The sequence below is a fragment of the Scyliorhinus canicula genome, chromosome 6 (assembly GCF_902713615.1).
Source record: "Scyliorhinus canicula chromosome 6, sScyCan1.1, whole genome shotgun sequence".
NCBI classification, from domain to species: domain Eukaryota; kingdom Metazoa; phylum Chordata; class Chondrichthyes; order Carcharhiniformes; family Scyliorhinidae; genus Scyliorhinus; species Scyliorhinus canicula.
Window position 1 is genome coordinate 32,218,605 of NC_052151.1, and position 17,445 is coordinate 32,236,049.

The window sequence follows — 17,445 nt, forward strand, 5'->3', positions numbered from 1 at the left end:
GAGTGTAATGGAATACTCCCCACTTGCCTCGATGTGTGTAGCTCCTACAATACTCAAGATGTTTGACACCATCAAAGCAAAGCAGCCTGCTTGATTAGAACCCCTTCCACAAGCACGGGGCGGCACGGTTGCACAGTGGTTAGCATTGTTGCTTCACGGCGCCAGGGTCACAAGTTGGATTCCCGACTTGGGTCACTGTCTATACAGAGTCTGCACGTTTTCCTTGTGTCTGCATGGGTTGCCTCTGGGTGCTCCGGCTTCCTCCCACAAGTCCCGAAAGAAGTCTGTTAGGTAATTTGGACATTCTGAATTCTCCCTCTGCGTACCCGAACAGGCGGCGGAATGTGGCGACTAGGGGCTTTTCACAGTAACTTCATTGCGGTGTTAATGTTAGCCTACTTGTGACAATAAAGATTATTATTACAAGCACACCCTCCATCACTGACGCACAGTGGCAGCATTGTGGACTATCTACAGGAATTCACCAAGCCTCTTTGAGTACCAGCCTCCCCGAACAGGTGCAGGAATGTGGCGACTAGGGGCTTTTCACAGTAGCTTCATTTGAAGCCTACTTGTGACGAGCGATTTTCATTTCATTTTCATTTCATTATTCAAACCCACAACCACAACTACCGGGAAGGATAAGGGCAGCAAATACACAAGGGAACACCATCAACTGATGATCCCCTCCGAACCACTCATCATCCTGACTTGGAAATATATTGCTGTTACTGCAATGTCGCTGGGTGAAAATCCTGGGACTCCCTCCCTAACAGTAGTGTGGGTGTACCTACACCACACAGACTGGTGGTGGTGCAAGAAGGCAGCTCCTCACTGTCTTATCAAGGGAAATTCAGGATGGGCAATAAATGTTGGTTCAACCAGTGACACCCACATCCCATAAATTAATTTAATAAAAACAAAGCACCCCGCAAGGCCGTTGGCTTGATTTCTGTTGAGGTGCAACCCATTCAGCTTGTACAGGTCCCAGCTCTCCCAGAACCAGTCCCAGTGATCGAGGTACCGAAGGCCCTCCCTCCTGCGTTGCTTCAACAGCCATAAATATCTCTGCTTTGTCCTCTGATTTCTTTATTCGTAACACATGGCACCAGGAGAGACCCTTAGTCTAGGTTTCTACTGTGCCATCCTCTCCCCAGTGTGTGATTGTCCAGGACATGAGAAGTGTCCTGATTCCCACAGAAATGACATGCATTCCACAGGACTGGGTTGTCCTGCCCTGACTCGATTTATTAGACTAACTAAAATTAACAGAAATAAATTAAAGTCCTTGTTTATTGTTTAAAAACCTAACCATATGCTCACAATTCTCCACCTTTCCTTGTTCTGGAGTCACTACTCTTTTTAGCCTTGGTCACCAATGCCCAGGTTCATTCTGCTCTCTATCTTTGTTTCTGTATGCCCCCATCCTTACCTACAATTTTCTGAAATCCCTGGTCTGCAGTTCTTTCCCCTTCATTCCTTTTATCTCTGCTCTGCTGTTGGGCCTCGCATTGTTCTTGGAGTGCTGTCTCTCTGGCTGCTGCTATTTTTATCTCCCCCTGGGCTTTCATGCCTCCGATGCTTTTTACACATTACACCAAAAATTTGCCACAGAAACAGGCCACTTAGCCCACCAGCCCACGCTAGTGTTTATGCGCCACTTGCTGCGCCTCCCACCTTTTCACAGTTCTTAAACAGCTCATCAGTACATTGCAGAGCGGTGGAATAGGGTTGTGAACTCTGGTTGAAGATATCACTAAGTTTTGTTCACCTGTATTTTTGGAGCAGTGTGCCATTTTTGTTTCAAAATGCTCCTGCTGCACATGCACACAGTGAAATGGTGCATGCCATTTTTGACATAAATGCTGATATCTTGTCTTAACTTTTGCTTGTTAAGGTTCGTTAAGTGGAGAATGGGGCGTCGGACCCGCGATGCATTTGCGCGATTCTCCAGTGATCAGAGAATCGCGATCAGAGAATCACCACCAGCCGCGCACGCGTGGTCTCCACGACGCCGGTCGGGGGGCCGTTGAAAGAGGCCCTCGTGCCGATTCTCTGCGGTTGACCGACCCAGTTCCTGCCGGCGTGGTTCTCGTATGGTTCCACCCGGCGGGAGCTCGGCGTCGCGACTGCAGTGGCCGTCCTGGTGGGAGGTGGAGGGATCAATCTCCGTGGGGGGTTCTCTACGACGGCCAGGCCCGCGATAGGGGGGCTACCGATCGGCGGGCGCCACGATCTTGTGGTGGGGGGGCATACCTTCTTCCACACCGGCCTGCTGTGTGGGTATGCCATGTTTCGCGGGGCCGGCGCCACAGGCGACCGCCACGCGCATGCACGGACTCACGTCCGGAAGTGCAGGGCCCCGTGTCGGCAGCAGGAGCTGCCCTGCAAGCCCCCTTAAAAACAGCTATGTCCCCCGCGTCTGTTTTCTGGCGGGCATGGGGACATAGCCCCATTATTGGAGAATCCTGGCCTTTGTCAAAGATGATTGGAAAACTGGTCGGCGAGGAGGGCTTCACCAAACCCCCAGGAGTAGACCGTGCTCACATCTCGCTCTGCCAAAAAACAAAATGGGGGGGCAACTACTGCAGGCAGTCATTGTGAAACTGTGCAGGTACCAGATTTAAACCCTTCAAAGTGTCGGTATTACCTCTTCTTTCATTGTGACCTGTGCAGCAAAATATTCATCTAGTACCTCAGCTGTGCCCTCTGCCTCTATGCGTAAATCCCCTTTTTGGTCCCTAATCAGCCCACTCCTCTTAAAACTCCTTTATTCAGAATAAAATAGGAAAACAATTTATTGCAGTGTCCTTGGTTACTGTAAAATTGATTGTGGGCGAGAACTGTATGTGACATATCAATAATGCTTGATTTTATTCAATGCCATATCCAGTCAAAACACTTTGCAAAAATAATTTATTTTGTAGTAGAAGTGTTTGATCATATGCAGGAAAACATGGTAACCATGTTGTGTTAGCAAGACCCCACAAATAACAACAAAATGAATGGTGAGAACTTCTGGTTTATTTTTGTGTTGAATCGGTTGAAGGCAGATTGGCCAAAATACTCCCAATAGTGCTGATAATATTTATTCCTATCTGGAAAAGTGTTTAATTTCACGTTTCAAGTATAAAGGATGTCTTTCATGCTCAATCTGTATGCCTCAATGTACAGTCTATGTTTGCATGAGATGAAAGGTCACTTAGACAACTTCATATGAGTGTAACTAGTATCCACAGAACCTTAATCCAGCTTCTGGAGAGGAAAAAAATAATAAACATTCACATAAATTTTATCAATGTGAGGTTACCTTTTAATTTCTTTTGATACCTGCAGGTCCGCCCGAGGGAGACGCATATATCACTTAGGTTTACACTGTGGAGTGGTAGGATGATTCCTCTGCCTGGGCCTGCTGTGCATGTACTAAGCAGGCAGATTCGTTTCTGCCTTTTTGATGGTGAAAGGGTAAGTCACCTACTGGCAAGTCTTTCATTTGTAGTGAATTCTAAACGGCAGAATGATGTCTGTATAACCTGGACACAAGGTGTCACCTAGACAGGCTGCTAAGAGGGCTATTGGATGGCAAGGATCATCTGCCTGTGATGAAGCCAATGAAAAAAAGAAAGATATTAATTTGTAAAATACCTTTCACAAATGCAAGACGTCCCAAAGTGCTTTATAGCCAAACAGTTACTTTGTAAAAAAAAGTTTAATCACAGTTGGAAGGTAGGAATGCAGCCAAATTGCACACAAGTAGGTCTTACAAACAGCTTTGGGATAAAGATCAGATAAAGTGTTTTGGTGATGTTGATTGGGGATACATATTGGGGAGGACATCTCGGAGAGCTCCCTTGTTCATCGCTATAATAAGTTGGGATCTTTTGCATCCACCAGAGAGTGCATTGGTTTAAAGTTTCATCCAAAAGATGATACCTCTGACCCTGGTATTTCACTGGAGTATCAGCCTAGATTTCGTACTCAGGTCTGCATTGGAACTCAAAGTTATCAGTTGAAGGTTTCCATCCTAAAGTAAAAAGTAAGTGAGGAATTTGTGGATGCTTCAGCCATAATTTTCCAAAATTCTCTCGATTCAGGTATTGGCCCACTGGATTGGAAATTGCCAATTTCGCCCCCAATATTTAAGAAGGGTTGAAAAGATATACAGGAAATTGTAGACCCTAATTATGGAAAATTACACAAGTGTTGTGGGGACAAAGTGAATGAACACTTGGGCTGGGGGGGGGGGGGGGGGGGGGGGGGGGGGGGAGAATGAACTGAGCATAGAGCAGTAACATAAATTTACATAGATTAAATCATGACTATCGTGGATGTTATTTTGAGGCTGTCACTAATTTAGCAAATGAAAATCACTGTTTCTGCCAGTCTAGATAAGATACTGACTCGATAAATCGAATGACCACCTTCTGCGCCGTGATGATTGAGTAGAATTTAATCCTAGGCGGGTTTGGTGGTGGGGGTGCATTTATTCAGGCAAGTGGGGACCTTGCTGCTTTTCTGCCTCTGCCCTGACAAAATCTGGGGCATGAATTAACCCTGTGGGTGGCGGGGAAATTCACCAACCTTGAAGCACGAAAAGCAAACTCTGTCATGGTTGCTTACCGGTTTCCAAGGCAGGTGCCTCATGAAATGAAATGAAAATCGCTTATTGTCACAAGTAGGCTTCAAATGAAGTTACTGTGAAAAGCCCCTTGTCGCCACATTCCGGCGCCTGTTCGGGGAGGCTGTTACGGGAATCGAACCGTGCGGCTGGTTAGCACAGGGCTAAATCGCTGGCTTTGAAAGCAGACCAAGGCAGGCCAGCCGCACGGTTCCATCAGGCACTTAGTGCCTGATCAAGAAACCTGGGAAGAGGGTGCTTGCTGATAGCCATCCTCCATCCTTCCTGCTAGCCCTCCTCCCCAGTGATTCCCCCCTTCTGCCATCATTCACCTGTGGCCTTCAAGTGATCCTGCGCCGTGGGTAATAATAACAAAAATAATGTTTATTAGTAGTGTCACAAGTAGGCTTACATTAGCACTGCAATGAAGTCACTGTGAAAATCCCCTAATCTCCACTCCCCGGTGCCTGTTCGAGTACACAGGGAGAATTCAGAATGTCCAGTTCACCTAACAAGCCCATCTTTCGGGACTTGTGGGAGAAAACCGGAGCACCCGGAGGAAACCGGTAGATGTGTTACTGGCACCAGGCATTGTCTGCCAGTGCCTAAAGGGTGTGACTGACTCCTGAAACAAAAGGTGTCCAGGTAGCTTTCCCACTCCCTGATACAATGCAGTGTGTTCAAAGTTCAGACTTCAGCTCATTAATTACGAGCTGGAATTCCTCAAACTGCACACACTTAGTGCAGATATGGTTGTTGTCAATCATACAGGTGCTGCAGCTTCAGCACGTCACTTACCCTACCTTCATTGTTGAGTTTATTTAATTACGTTTCGAAATATCACTCGGTGATTGTGTTTTAACAAGTCAAGCTATAAATTTAATGCAACACTTACATCTACAGACCACTGGTTTAAACTACTTGCTCCATTTAGAGAGAAAAATAACGTTAAATTCACCTCTCTACTCATTCAGTTAACGCTTCGAGACTCCAGCTCCAAAATCCTGCTGCTGGTTTCCAGCACCCTAACTTGGCCCACTTGTTCTCTGCACAAAATCGGAAAAAGACCTACTGCTTCACAGCACTGAATTCTCTCACTCACCAACTTCTTTTTTTAAATTTAGAATACCCAATTATTATTTTTCCAATTAAGGGGCAATTTTGGGTAATTGGGGTGAAACCCATGCAGGCACGGGGAGAATGTGCAAACTTCACACAGACGGTGACCCAGGGCGGGATTCAAACCCAGGTCCTCAGTGCCGCAGTCCCAGTGCTAACCACTGCGCCACCATTCTGCTCTTTGCTCACCAGCTTCTAATACTCACAGTCTTGTCTTGAGCTGCACTCAGCAATGAGCTGCTACCTGCCTATGGGCTTATTTCCTAGTCTTACATCAATGACAGCTAATCTTTTAATAACTTACAAATCAGGAGCAGGAATAGGCCTTTTGGGGCGGTACAGTCGCATAGTGGTTAGTACTGCTGCCTCACGGCACCGAGGATCTGGGTTCTATCCTGGCCCCGGGTCACTGTCCTTGTGGAGTTTGCACATTCTCCCCATGTCTGTGTGTGTCTCACCCCCACAGCTCAGAAAGATGTGCAGGCTAGGTGGATTGACAATGCTAAATTGCCCCTTAATTGGAGATTCTTCTGCACCAAAACAAAAAAGGAATAGGCCTCTTGAGCCTGCTTTGCCATCCTGGCTGATCTAATTGTGCCCTCTACCCTTTGACTCCATTGCCATTTGAGAATCTATTAAACTTTGCATTAAAAATACTTAATGATCACTGCACTCTGGAGAAGAGAATTCCACAGACTATTCACCCATTGAGAGGGAAAAAAAATCTCTTCATTCTAAATGGGAGGTGTTGCACGTTTTACTGTGGGCGTAAAACGCGTTTATTGGAGTGTATTAACACGCCTCCGTATTCGACGTGTGCTTAACACTACTAGGCTCTGTTGTATGTAATTATTCAGCTCTGGAGTCGCCAGTTGCCGTATAGTCAACGTCACAAGTATTCCAAGGTCAAGTTCAAAGTAATAAAGACGATACACCGATTAGTAAGGTTCAAACGATCAATATTTATTATACAGTTATAATAAATACTCATGCACACACTAAGAGACTAAGCTATAACTAAACTTAAGTGAACAGAATACTTATCTAACAGGAACAGGCAAGGTCAGAGAACGAGGCCTTCGTCCTGGTCTTGTACTGCAGCCTTCAGCAAGCGTTCTGGTACTGGGGGTCTAGTGGGCTTGGATCGCGTAGCGAGCGTTGAACTTACGGTTTCGGCGGCTGGTGCTCAACGGCTGGAGTCAGGATGCAAGATGTCAGTCAGAGCCGGAGCACGGGTTTAACAGACCGGGCTCTGTGGGGAATTTGCCTTTATACCCCTCTCTAATGTCCTTGCCCCCTTCTAGGCGGGCTCTACCTTTCGGTACCGATTGGAGCGTTTCCAAACGGCTACCTTCGAAATCCTCCAATGCGGGGGCTTCCCTCGATGTTGGGGGGTGGTTTCGATATTCGTTACTCTGGTGCCATCTTGTTTGCACAACCAATTAAGTGTTACATTGAGATGGAAATGTTGCCATTGTGTGTGCCTGGATCTGGGCTGCCTCATCAGAATGTTAAGCGCTTTGCCATTAACACCTTTGGCTTGGAGATCTTGCACCTGGCCAGAAAACTGGTTTGCTGCTTGCAAAATGCTAATTAGTTGAGAGCAGGCTGTCTGTTCTCACTAAACAGGCTTTTCCTTCTGTCTTCCATTTTAGTTTGGCTCAGTGTCCATTTTGCGTGGCCAGCATGGCTACATTCCCTCCTTGTGATCCTCACAATCATACTATTGTGAAGGATCACCTATGTACGTTGCCTTCCTTGTGTTCTGACCTCTTGCCAGTTCCTGTTCTACTCTATTCTTAAACTATGGGAAGAAGAAAATTTTTTTTAACTAACATCTCTACTTGGCCCTATGTCAAAGGGACATGCATTACTACAACTGGGAACCTCTACCTATCACTATTAACCTTAACCTTAACTTAACATTTCATCACTCTAAAATCTTAACCATTCACACCACAACATCACACTTCCCAACTCGGCAGTCGAGTATGGAACAATATAATACATGGCTGAACCTTTTATTTACAGAGTGTTGTAATCAGTGAGGGGTTGAGGGGTTTGGTGGAATCCGAAGATGGGGGATTGAACTCTATAGATGGGTGAGGTGTTGGAACGAGAGGCTCTCCTCTTCCATTTCCTCAACCTGAGGGTCTGCACTAGTATGATGAGGATCGCGATCACCAACAGTGATTCGATTATATAGGACATGGAGTACCACGTCATGAATTTAGTACACCAGGTCTGAACCTCGCTGATCAGAGCTGAGCACTGGGGGTTTGCTGTAATTGAAACATTTACGGTGGGGGTTGTGGGGGAAACGTGTCTTGTTTCCACACATATACATATAACATTTAGAAACAATAGGTGGGTTTCCATCATTTTGCTGTTCTTCTTCTTTCTCTTCCTTCTTCCTCCGGTATTGACAATCCTGGCTTCGACCTCTGTCTCGTCCTTTGAAACCTTTGGGATCAAGCACAGTATCTGTCAATACACAGTTTAAGACCTTTACTTGTTAGTGCATCTGTCTTTCAAAACCCAATTGACCCTTTAAAATGACTGGCTAAGTCACACCCTGTGACTCCCCTCATTTTTTTTTTCAAAAAGCGAATTTAAAGACCAGCATACACCTAACAATCCTTCCTTCTGCGAGCCGTCTCGCAGGCTTTGCTGATTTACCATCCGAATGTTCCCGGATGTAAATAGCATGTGGGATGGCGGCCGAAGGGCTACCTAACGTAAAATGAAACCAAACTTTGAAACAAACATCCGAATGAGTTGCGTATGGGCCGCGACGGGTACGAGTTGGATGGAATCCCCGGGTAGGGCGTGCTGTGCCATACCCGAGCTTGGCTGACCAAGGGTTGGTTCTCAGACAGGTCGGTCCTCAGTGCCGTTTGTCCACTGCCTGAGTAACCTGGAAAGAAAAACGGGTATGAATGTATTTACCATGACTTGCAGCCTCTATTTCGCCGAATAGAGGGGCACCTAAAAAAAACCAAGGGAGCCAAGATGCTCCAACTGAGGACATCACTGAAGTTCTCAGAGATATCTGCAGATAAACTATTTGGCGTGTAGCCTTACAACTTTGGAAAGGATCTCCAATCAAACCGAAGTTCTCAAAAGTTTCGGCAGACAAACTAACGTGTATGTGAGGTGGTCACAATCTTTTCAGCTGAAAAGAAGATGTCCATCCTCCAGCTGAACCATTTACTTTACTGAAAACGAAACAGACATAAAACGAAGACAAACATACGTGCAGGTTCCATCAGAAAGGACATCGTTTCCCTCAAACGATTCCTATTTTACATCATCTGGACACCTCACTTTGATTCTGCCTCTGTGAACAGGGTCACAAAGGGGTTGCCGTGTCGGGATTCAGACATTGCGTCGTCCTGCTCTCCCGGATCCCACACCCTTGTGTGGATCAGGCATGCAACTTTGGAATTGTGTGACCGGGGGTCACTCTCGTCATTGCGGACAAGTCTGTAGGAATTGTCCCTGTGCCATTGTGTAGTGTCGAGTGTGTTGTCGGGGTAGTCGGGGTCGGGTGGTGGTTCTGGGTTTTTAAGGTAAGTGACTTCCATGGGGTCACTGGAGTCGGGGTCGTAGTTGGTGCAGTGTGGGCTGTATGGCTGTGTGCTGTCGCTGTCTTCAGAGGCAGTGTCTGTCCTACTGTCTCTGCTGTGGCAGCTTGTGGGCGTGTCGGGGCGTGGTCTGTAGTGGTCTGTGGGCGGAGTCGTGGGCGAGTCCGTTGATGAACTGGTCTGTGAGGGGGATGGTGGAGAAGTGTCTCTGGTGGGCGGGGTGAAGTGTTCTGCTGCATCCAGCAGGACATGGTGAGCATGGTTGGCCTGTGTTCCATATGCCTTTAACTGGTTGATATGGAACCACGCGGTCTTCCCATTAGGATATTTTATCCTGTAAACGGAGGGGCTAATTTTGTCCGAAATTGAGTAGGGACCGGAATATTTTGGAGCCAAAAAACTGCTGGGGTTATAAACAGATAACATTACCTGTTGCCCAACCTGGAATTCTGTGGTGTGTACGGTCTTATTGAAACAGGCAGTATGTTGCTGTCGGCGTTTCCCTAGCTGGACTGCGGCTGCGATCTGTGCAGACCTCACAGTCTCAACTAGATCTTTAACTGCCTTTTCATGTGTGAGGGCCGTCACTTCGGGGCTTGTCATGTCCAGTCCTAAAAGGAATTCTGTACCTTTCATAGGGCGTCCGGTCATGAGTGTATGTGGTGTGTATCCTGTAGATGTGGAGACAGTGTTCCTTATGAACATGAGTGCAAATGGGAGCACTGAATCCCATGTGGAATTGTTCTGTTGAACCATTTTCCTGAGGGTAGTTTTTAGGGTCCGATTCATGCGCTCCACAATCCCGCTGGACTGTGGATGATACGCAATATGGAAGTTTTGTTTTATGCCGAATATTGTCAGGACGTTCCTCATGACCCGTCCTGTAAAGTGAGATCCCTGGTCCGAATCGATACTTCGGGGTAAACCCCATCTCGTGAAGATGTGGTGGGTCAGGATCTTTGCAGCTGTCTTAGCTGTGTTTGTACGTGATGGGAATGCCTCTACCCATTTTGTAAAGGTATCTATCACCACCAGAACGTATTTATAGCCATTCCGACAAGGGGGCAATGGACCTATAAAATCGATCTGGAGGTTTGTCCAAGGGCCGTTAACTGGGCGAGTGTGCCGAAGTTGTGCTTTCTTAGAATACCGCTCCGGGTTATTCTGAGCACAAATCAGGCAATTCTCAATGTAGTGCGTTACATCATTCCTGAGATTAGGCCACCAACAGAGTTGCCTGAGGTGCCTCGTTGTTGCATCAATTCCCTGATGCCCGTGTCCGTCATGGAACAAGGCAATCATCTGATTCCTGTCCTGCTGTGGGACCACATAAAGTTGATTCCTAATGATCACACCCTCATGTGTGGTCAGTGTGTGTTTAAAGTGCTCGTACGCAGGCACAAAGTTTCCCTTGAAAACCTCCCTGAGGTCTCTGTCCTGTTTCTGTGCTGCTACGAGATCTTTAACCTCTGTTTGTGAGACTTGTACTGCACTCACAGGGGCGCTAGCTGGTGCGCTAGCTGGGGGGGTCCATAAGTGTCCTCTCCTGGAACCTGCCTTAGCCAATGCGTCGGCTTTTACATTCCCAGGGGGTGATGACCTATGGTGGCTGCGAACTTTTATAATGCCGAAGGTCCTGTCCTTCGCTTTGGCTAGGATGTGCTGGAGTAAGGGGGCTGATGGAAGGGGTTTTCCGTCTGCGGAGACAAAACCTCGTGTCCTCCACAGGGGCAGAAAATCTGTTAGGCTATTGCAGACATATAAGCTGTCTGAATATATGTCTGCTGGGCTGGGGAAAGAATCGGGGTGGTCCACTATATACGCTATGGCTGCTAGCTCTGCTGCCTGCGCGCCTAAGTGACCTGGTAACTTAAGAGCTATCTCTTCGAGAGCGCGCCCCTGCGCGTCCTCTACATAGATGCCGCATCCAGTGATACGCTCACCGTTTAAAACTGTGGAGGAACCGTCTACATAAATCCTCAAGGGTCCACACGTGTCTGTGGGCTGGGGGCCTTGTGCGGGGTTTCCTAGCTTCCTGGGGGGTGTTTTTGCTAAAAAGGGGCCTGTGTTATGCAGGGGAGCTACAATTTCACAGTCATGGGGCTGTCCGGGGTATTGGAGGTTGTCTGCTAAATATGTGTGTGTGCGTGTCCGTTTTACAGTAATGTCCCGTCCTTGTAAAAGTAGGGTCCACCTAGCTGCCCTAATCTGGCTAACTGAACCGTCCTTCAGTCGACCGTCTAGTAGTAGCTGTGTGGGTGTGTGTTCGGTTAGAATGGTGATGGGGTTTAGTCCGGTTATGTATGAAAAGTACTGTACTGCCCAGAAGACAGCAAGGAGGTGCCTCTCACAGGCTGAGAATCCTTGTTCAACCGGGTCTAACAGTCGGGAGGCATAAGCCACTGGTCTTAGCTGCTCGTGCCGTTCCTGAAGCAACACGGCCGAGAGGGTCAGATCTGTGCTAGCTACCTCGATTGCGTACGGGGAAAGTTGGTCTGGGACTAGCAGCGCGGGTGCTGCACTAAGGGCTTGTTTTAACTCTTCCACAGCGCCTGTATGCTGCGGAAGCCATTCCCAGGGGGCTCCTTTCTTAAGGAGGTCTGAAAGTGGGGCGGCTTTTGTCGCGAATCCGTCGATGTGGTTCCGACAATAGCCAACCAGTCCTAAAAACGACCGGAGGGCTGATACATTTTGGGGAAGGGGCAATTTGACGATCGAATCAATTCTTTTGAATTCGATCTCGCGTTTGCCGTGCGTGATGACTGTTCCCAAATACATCACTTTATCTGCCAAAATCTGGGCCTTTTTCGGGTTAACTTTACAGCCAATTTCAGTCAAGAGTTCCAGGAGTTCGGCCAGAAGCGTAATGTGCTCTGCCTTTGTGTCTGTCTGCAGTAGTAGGTCGTCTACATACTGTACCAGACATTCGGGTCGGGAAAATTTCTCTAATCCACTTGCCAGCTGTCGGTGGAAAATGGAGGGGGAATTGTGGAATCCTTGTGGGAGGCATGTCCACGTGTACTGCTGAGTTTTAAAAGTGAATGCGAATTTGTATTGGCACGCTTTTGCCAATGGTATGGACCAGAATCCGTTACTGATATCCAATACCGTGAAGTACTTGGCGTTGAGACCTTGCTTGAGCATGGTCTCGGGACTAGTAGCTACCGTTGGGGCTACTGCGGGGGTTACTTTGTTGAGTTCCCGATAATCGATGGTCAGACGCCATGATCCATCGGGCTTCCTCACTGGCCAAATAGGGGCATTGTTGGTGGAGGCTACCGTTCTCAGTACACCTTGGTCCAACAAGCTACCTATAACCTTTTCTATTTCCACCTCTGCTTCAAGGGGAAATCTGTATTGCTTTTGCGGTCGGGGGTCCTGTCCGGTAACATGAACTTGTCCAGTCATTCTGCCACAGTCATGACGGTGACTTGCAAATGCTGTCCTGTGTTTGTTTAGTAGGGCCTTAATTTGTCGGTCGGTGTGGAGTGTAGTCAGGTCAAATGAGTACTCTCCCACTGCGCTAATCCGATTAGCGTAGTCTCCTACTGTGAGGGTGGCTGGTGCTCTGTCTGATCTAGCCATTCGCCAGACACACTGGTTCACTGGGTCGAACGACAAGCTGTGAGCGTTCATAAAATCTATCCCCAGGATGTGCTCTGCTGTCCGGGGAAGATTTACTAGAACTACGGAGTGTTTGGTTGAGATGTTCCCTAGCTGGATCGCTACGGGTGCTGTGATATGTCCCTGCTGCGAGTGTCCGGTGAACCCGCTAAGTGTGATGGTGGAGGTGGTCGGCCACGTGTCTGCGTGTGCCGTGGTCGTAGAGTTAATGGTGGTGCGGGATCCTCCTGTGTCCCACAGTAACTCTATGGGCTTCCCTTTTACTCTTGCTGTGACTACGGGCCTCCCTGATGAGTCCCATAGTGTGTCACAGACCCAAGTGGGGGAGCCCGAACACCGTCAGTTCGTCTCGTCCACATTGGTGGGTCCTGACTGTACTGCTACATTGTGGATGGGTTTTGCCTTACTGCGGTTCAGAGTGCCTGTCTGCTGGCCTCTCTGAGATCGCTGGGGTGCATTGCACTCTTTAGCCCAATGCCCTAACTGTCCACAGTTATAGCATTCCTGTCCTTTCGGCTGAGGGCTGCTCTTGCCTTCATTTACCCATGCGGGCTTCTGGTGCTCTCTGACTGCTTGAATATCTGCAGCAGCCTGAGCCTCTTCTGGGGATCTAACTTTGCCTCTTGCCTGAAGCGATTGCTCCCAAGCGCGGGACAATCTTTTCAGGACCCATTTCTCGTTATGGGCCTCTTCTGAGGGGTCGTAGCTGTTGCAAGCGCTCTGTCCTGCTTCTGTTGCGTGGGAGATTATTGTGCGCGTCCACTTAACCATGTTTTCACGGGTTAAATGCGCTCTATCTAACTGTCCAAAAACTGCGCTGAAATGAATCCACAGCCTTCCTGCGAATGCTGTGGGGTGTTCTGATCTTTTCTGTCGGCATTTGTTCAATCCTTCTACTGGGTCACCTCTATTGTACCCTATGGCATCTAAAATGGCGGTGTGCATCTCCTCTAGGCTGCCTCCTGCCACGTTCTGTGGGTCGGGGAGGGCTGCTACTACACTCTGGTCTAAACTCAGCACGGTGAGCTTAACCTGCTCTCTCTCATCCAGGCCGTACATGGTAGCCTGCTGCTTTACTTTAGCGAAAAACTGGTGGGGGTCTGCGGTGGGGAGGAACGGAGTGATCTTTTCACACGCGTCCCTTAGCTGGGTTACTGTTAAAGGGGTGGTGTAAGTTATGTCTGGGGCGCCTTCTGATTCGGCTTTTCTCTGCGTGGTTACGGGATTCATGGGTGCGGTTATGGTCTGAGCTGTGGGGGGTTGGGGTGCCTGTCGTTTCTGCTGAGCTGCTGGCGCACATGTTCCCTGAACATAACGCTGCGCTGTCTCACTTAATTCTTGCCAATCTGGGGCATTTTCCCCATCTAACTGTGCTCCAAAGGTGCTTTGGAAGCCATTCTGCACCGAAAGCAGAGATTGCAGTTCCGCAATCTGTTTCCTGCATTTCGCGTGGTCAACTGTGCTTTGTCTTTGTTCGGTCGTTGCAGCATGGAGTGCTCTCAAAGCTGCTTTGAGATCAGAACATTGCCTCTGCAATGCCTCCACCTGCTTTTCTGATTCCTGTCTTATCAGAACGGCACGTTGCACGTCCTGATAGGCTTTCTCATACTGGGTCTGGGAACTGTTCAGATGAGCTAGACAAGACTGGTGAGCCCTTTTGGCATCATCCACCTCTCTATCCTTCTCTGCCAACTTCCCTTTGAGATCCAGGTTCTCCTTCTCGATGTCCCTGACATCGACCTTACTCATCCTATTCCTCTCTTCTAAATCTGTCCGGAGCGTCCTGATGACCTCCTCTGCGCCTCGCAACTGTGCCAAACAGGACACAATCGCCATCGGCTTGCGTGCTTTACCTAGATTCTTTTTGTGTATTTGAGAGAGGTTCTCCCACCAAGTATGACCTATACTCCCGGGACCTGTCTCCTCATTTGCACAAAACTCTTTCCAAAGGGGCCATCCCTTTCCCTGCAAATATTTGCGGAGTTCCAGCTCCCACGTGGGACACTGGCCTACTCTGCTACTGCTGCTGGTCGCTGCGACCACAAACTTTGCTGGATCCATCAGACGTTCCATTGCCTGCATGGCCATTTCCTCTGACTCTCTTTTTATAATTTGGAACAGGGGGTTGTTGGGGTTGTGTTTCGAGAAACGGGTACGGCTTACGCTATGTTCCGTTAACAAAACTACCGAAAGTTTGTCGCAACAAAAAGCTTTCAGTTTTACCTTACAGCCCTGTTAGTACGCATGCACTAAACACACTTCCGAATTACGCTTATTATTTTGAACACCTTGAATACTTGTGATCTCTTTCTTTCTCTGCAATTTGGAGTTCTAATTCAAATTTCAGGGTCCTGGACGGTGTGGGGTTTCCACTTACAACCGTGTCCCGCCAGGAGGTCGCCACTAAATGTTGCACGTTTTACTGTGGGCGTAAAACGCGTTTATTGGAGTGTATTAACACGCCTCCGTATTCGACGTGTGCTTAACACTACTAGGCTCTGTTGTATGTAATTATTCAGCTCTGGAGTCGCCAGTTGCCGTATAGACAACGTCACAAGTATTCCAAGGTCAAGTTCAAAGTAATAAAGACGATACACCGATTAGTAAGGTTCAAACGATCAATATTTATTATACAGTTATAATAAATACTCATGCACACACTAAGAGACTAAGCTATAACTAAACTTAAGTGAACAGAATACTTATCTAACAGGAACAAGCAAGGTCAGAGAACGAGGCCTTCGTCCTGGTCTTGTACTGCAGCCTTCAGCAAGCGTTCTGGTACTGGGGGTCTAGTGGGCTTGGATCGCGTAGCGAGCGTTGAACTTACGGTTTCGGCGGCTGGTGCTCAACGGCTGGAGTCAGGATGCAAGATGTCAGTCAGAGCCGGAGCACGGGTTTAACAGACCGGGCTCTGTGGGGAATTTGCCTTTATACCCCTCTCTAATGTCCTTGCCCCCTTCTAGGCGGGCTCTACCTTTCGGTACCGATTGGAGCGTTTCCAAACGGCTACCTTCGAAATCCTCCAATGCGGGGGCTTCCCTCGATGTTGGGGGGTGGTTTCGATATTCGTTACTCTGGTGCCATCTTGTTTGCACAACCAATTAAGTGTTACATTGAGATGGAAATGTTGCCATTGTGTGTGCCTGGATCTGGGCTGCCTCATCAGAATGTTAAGCGCTTTGCCATTAACACCTTTGGCTTGGAGATCTTGCACCTGGCCAGAAAACTGGTTTGCTGCTTGCAAAATGCTAATTAGTTGAGAGCAGGCTGTCTGTTCTCACTAAACAGGCTTTTCCTTCTGTCTTCCATTTTAGTTTGGCTCAGTGTCCATTTTGCGTGGCCAGCATGGCTACAGAGGCCCCTTATTTTTAAACTGTCTCCCCTAATTCTAGTCTCCCCACAAGGGGAAATTTCTTTCAGCATCCACCCTGTCAAGTCTCTCTCTCTCACTTCCCGCTGCCCCCCTCTCCCCACCTCACATTGATCTTGTATGTTTTATTATGATCACCTCTCCTTTTAACCTCCGATGGATGCAGGCTCAACCTGTCCATCCTTTTCTCCTAAAACAAACCCTTCTAATCCCGGGAATCAGTGAAACAAACCTTCTCTGCAACAACCTGTTTGAGCTGTAATCCAACAGTGAACTTGAATCCTGCCACTTAGATTATTATCGGCTATTTAACCTTTCAACGACATAGTCTTTGATTTTTTAAAAGGCTGGGAATTTAAATAAATTCACATTCAGTTCTACAGACTTTGGGCTGGATTCTTTGCAGCTCTGTGCCAAAATCGCAGCCGGGCGCAGGAGCGGAGAATCCACTTTCACGCCGAAACCTGGCCCGGCGCCGGCCTGGCGATTCTCCGGGACCCAGCGTGATCGCCCAGCGATCCTCCGCTCCCGACTGGCCGAGTTCCTGGCGCCGTGGAACTAAACACCTATTGCCGGTTGGGATGCTCACCTGGCTGCAGACTCAGTCTGCGGCCACCCTGGTGGGGGATGGGGGGAATTGGACACCAGGGGGGCCTTATAGGCGGCTGGGGATTAGATCCGGGAGGGTAGATGCTCGTGTGCGTGGCCAATCTGGGGGGGGGGGGGGGGGGGGGGTCTCATTTTCGCTTCTGGCCCAAAGGTCCGAGTCCGCCATGGAGCTTGCCGTGGCCGCTGGAGGCTACCGCATTGTGCATGTGCAAACTCCAAACCGGAAGTGCGGGGGCCCGTATCCGCAGCTAAAGCTGCAAGATTTACTCCAGATCCTTGATAGCCTCCTGCAGGGCATTGAACTAACATCTTTTTTACAGGAATCTGTGGTAGTAAAACTGCAGCGTTTGTACGCCTGCGTGGGCAAATAGTCCCATTTTGGAAGAATCCAGCCTCTTATCTGCCTTCAAGCATTTACTTCTACTCCATAAATTTGTGACTTACAAGGTGCGAACTCCGGCCCTTAGGGTCACTTTGCATTTAGCTTGGAGTTTGGGTTTCCCTGATATACGAGT

The 17,445-nt window shown here is 48.3% G+C and overlaps 1 protein-coding gene across 3 annotated transcripts in view; it reads left to right on the forward strand.

Annotated features, from left to right (window-relative positions):
- The window catches only part of nphp1 (nephronophthisis 1), a 191,797-nt gene that overhangs the window by 98,805 nt on the left and 75,547 nt on the right, over positions 1-17,445 (forward strand). For all 3 annotated transcript variants that reach the window (XM_038799127.1, XM_038799128.1, XM_038799126.1), the window contains exon 11: positions 3,337-3,465. In XM_038799127.1, the coding sequence (XP_038655055.1) occupies positions 3,337-3,465 (129 nt within the window). The remainder of the gene's footprint in view (positions 1-3,336; positions 3,466-17,445) is intronic.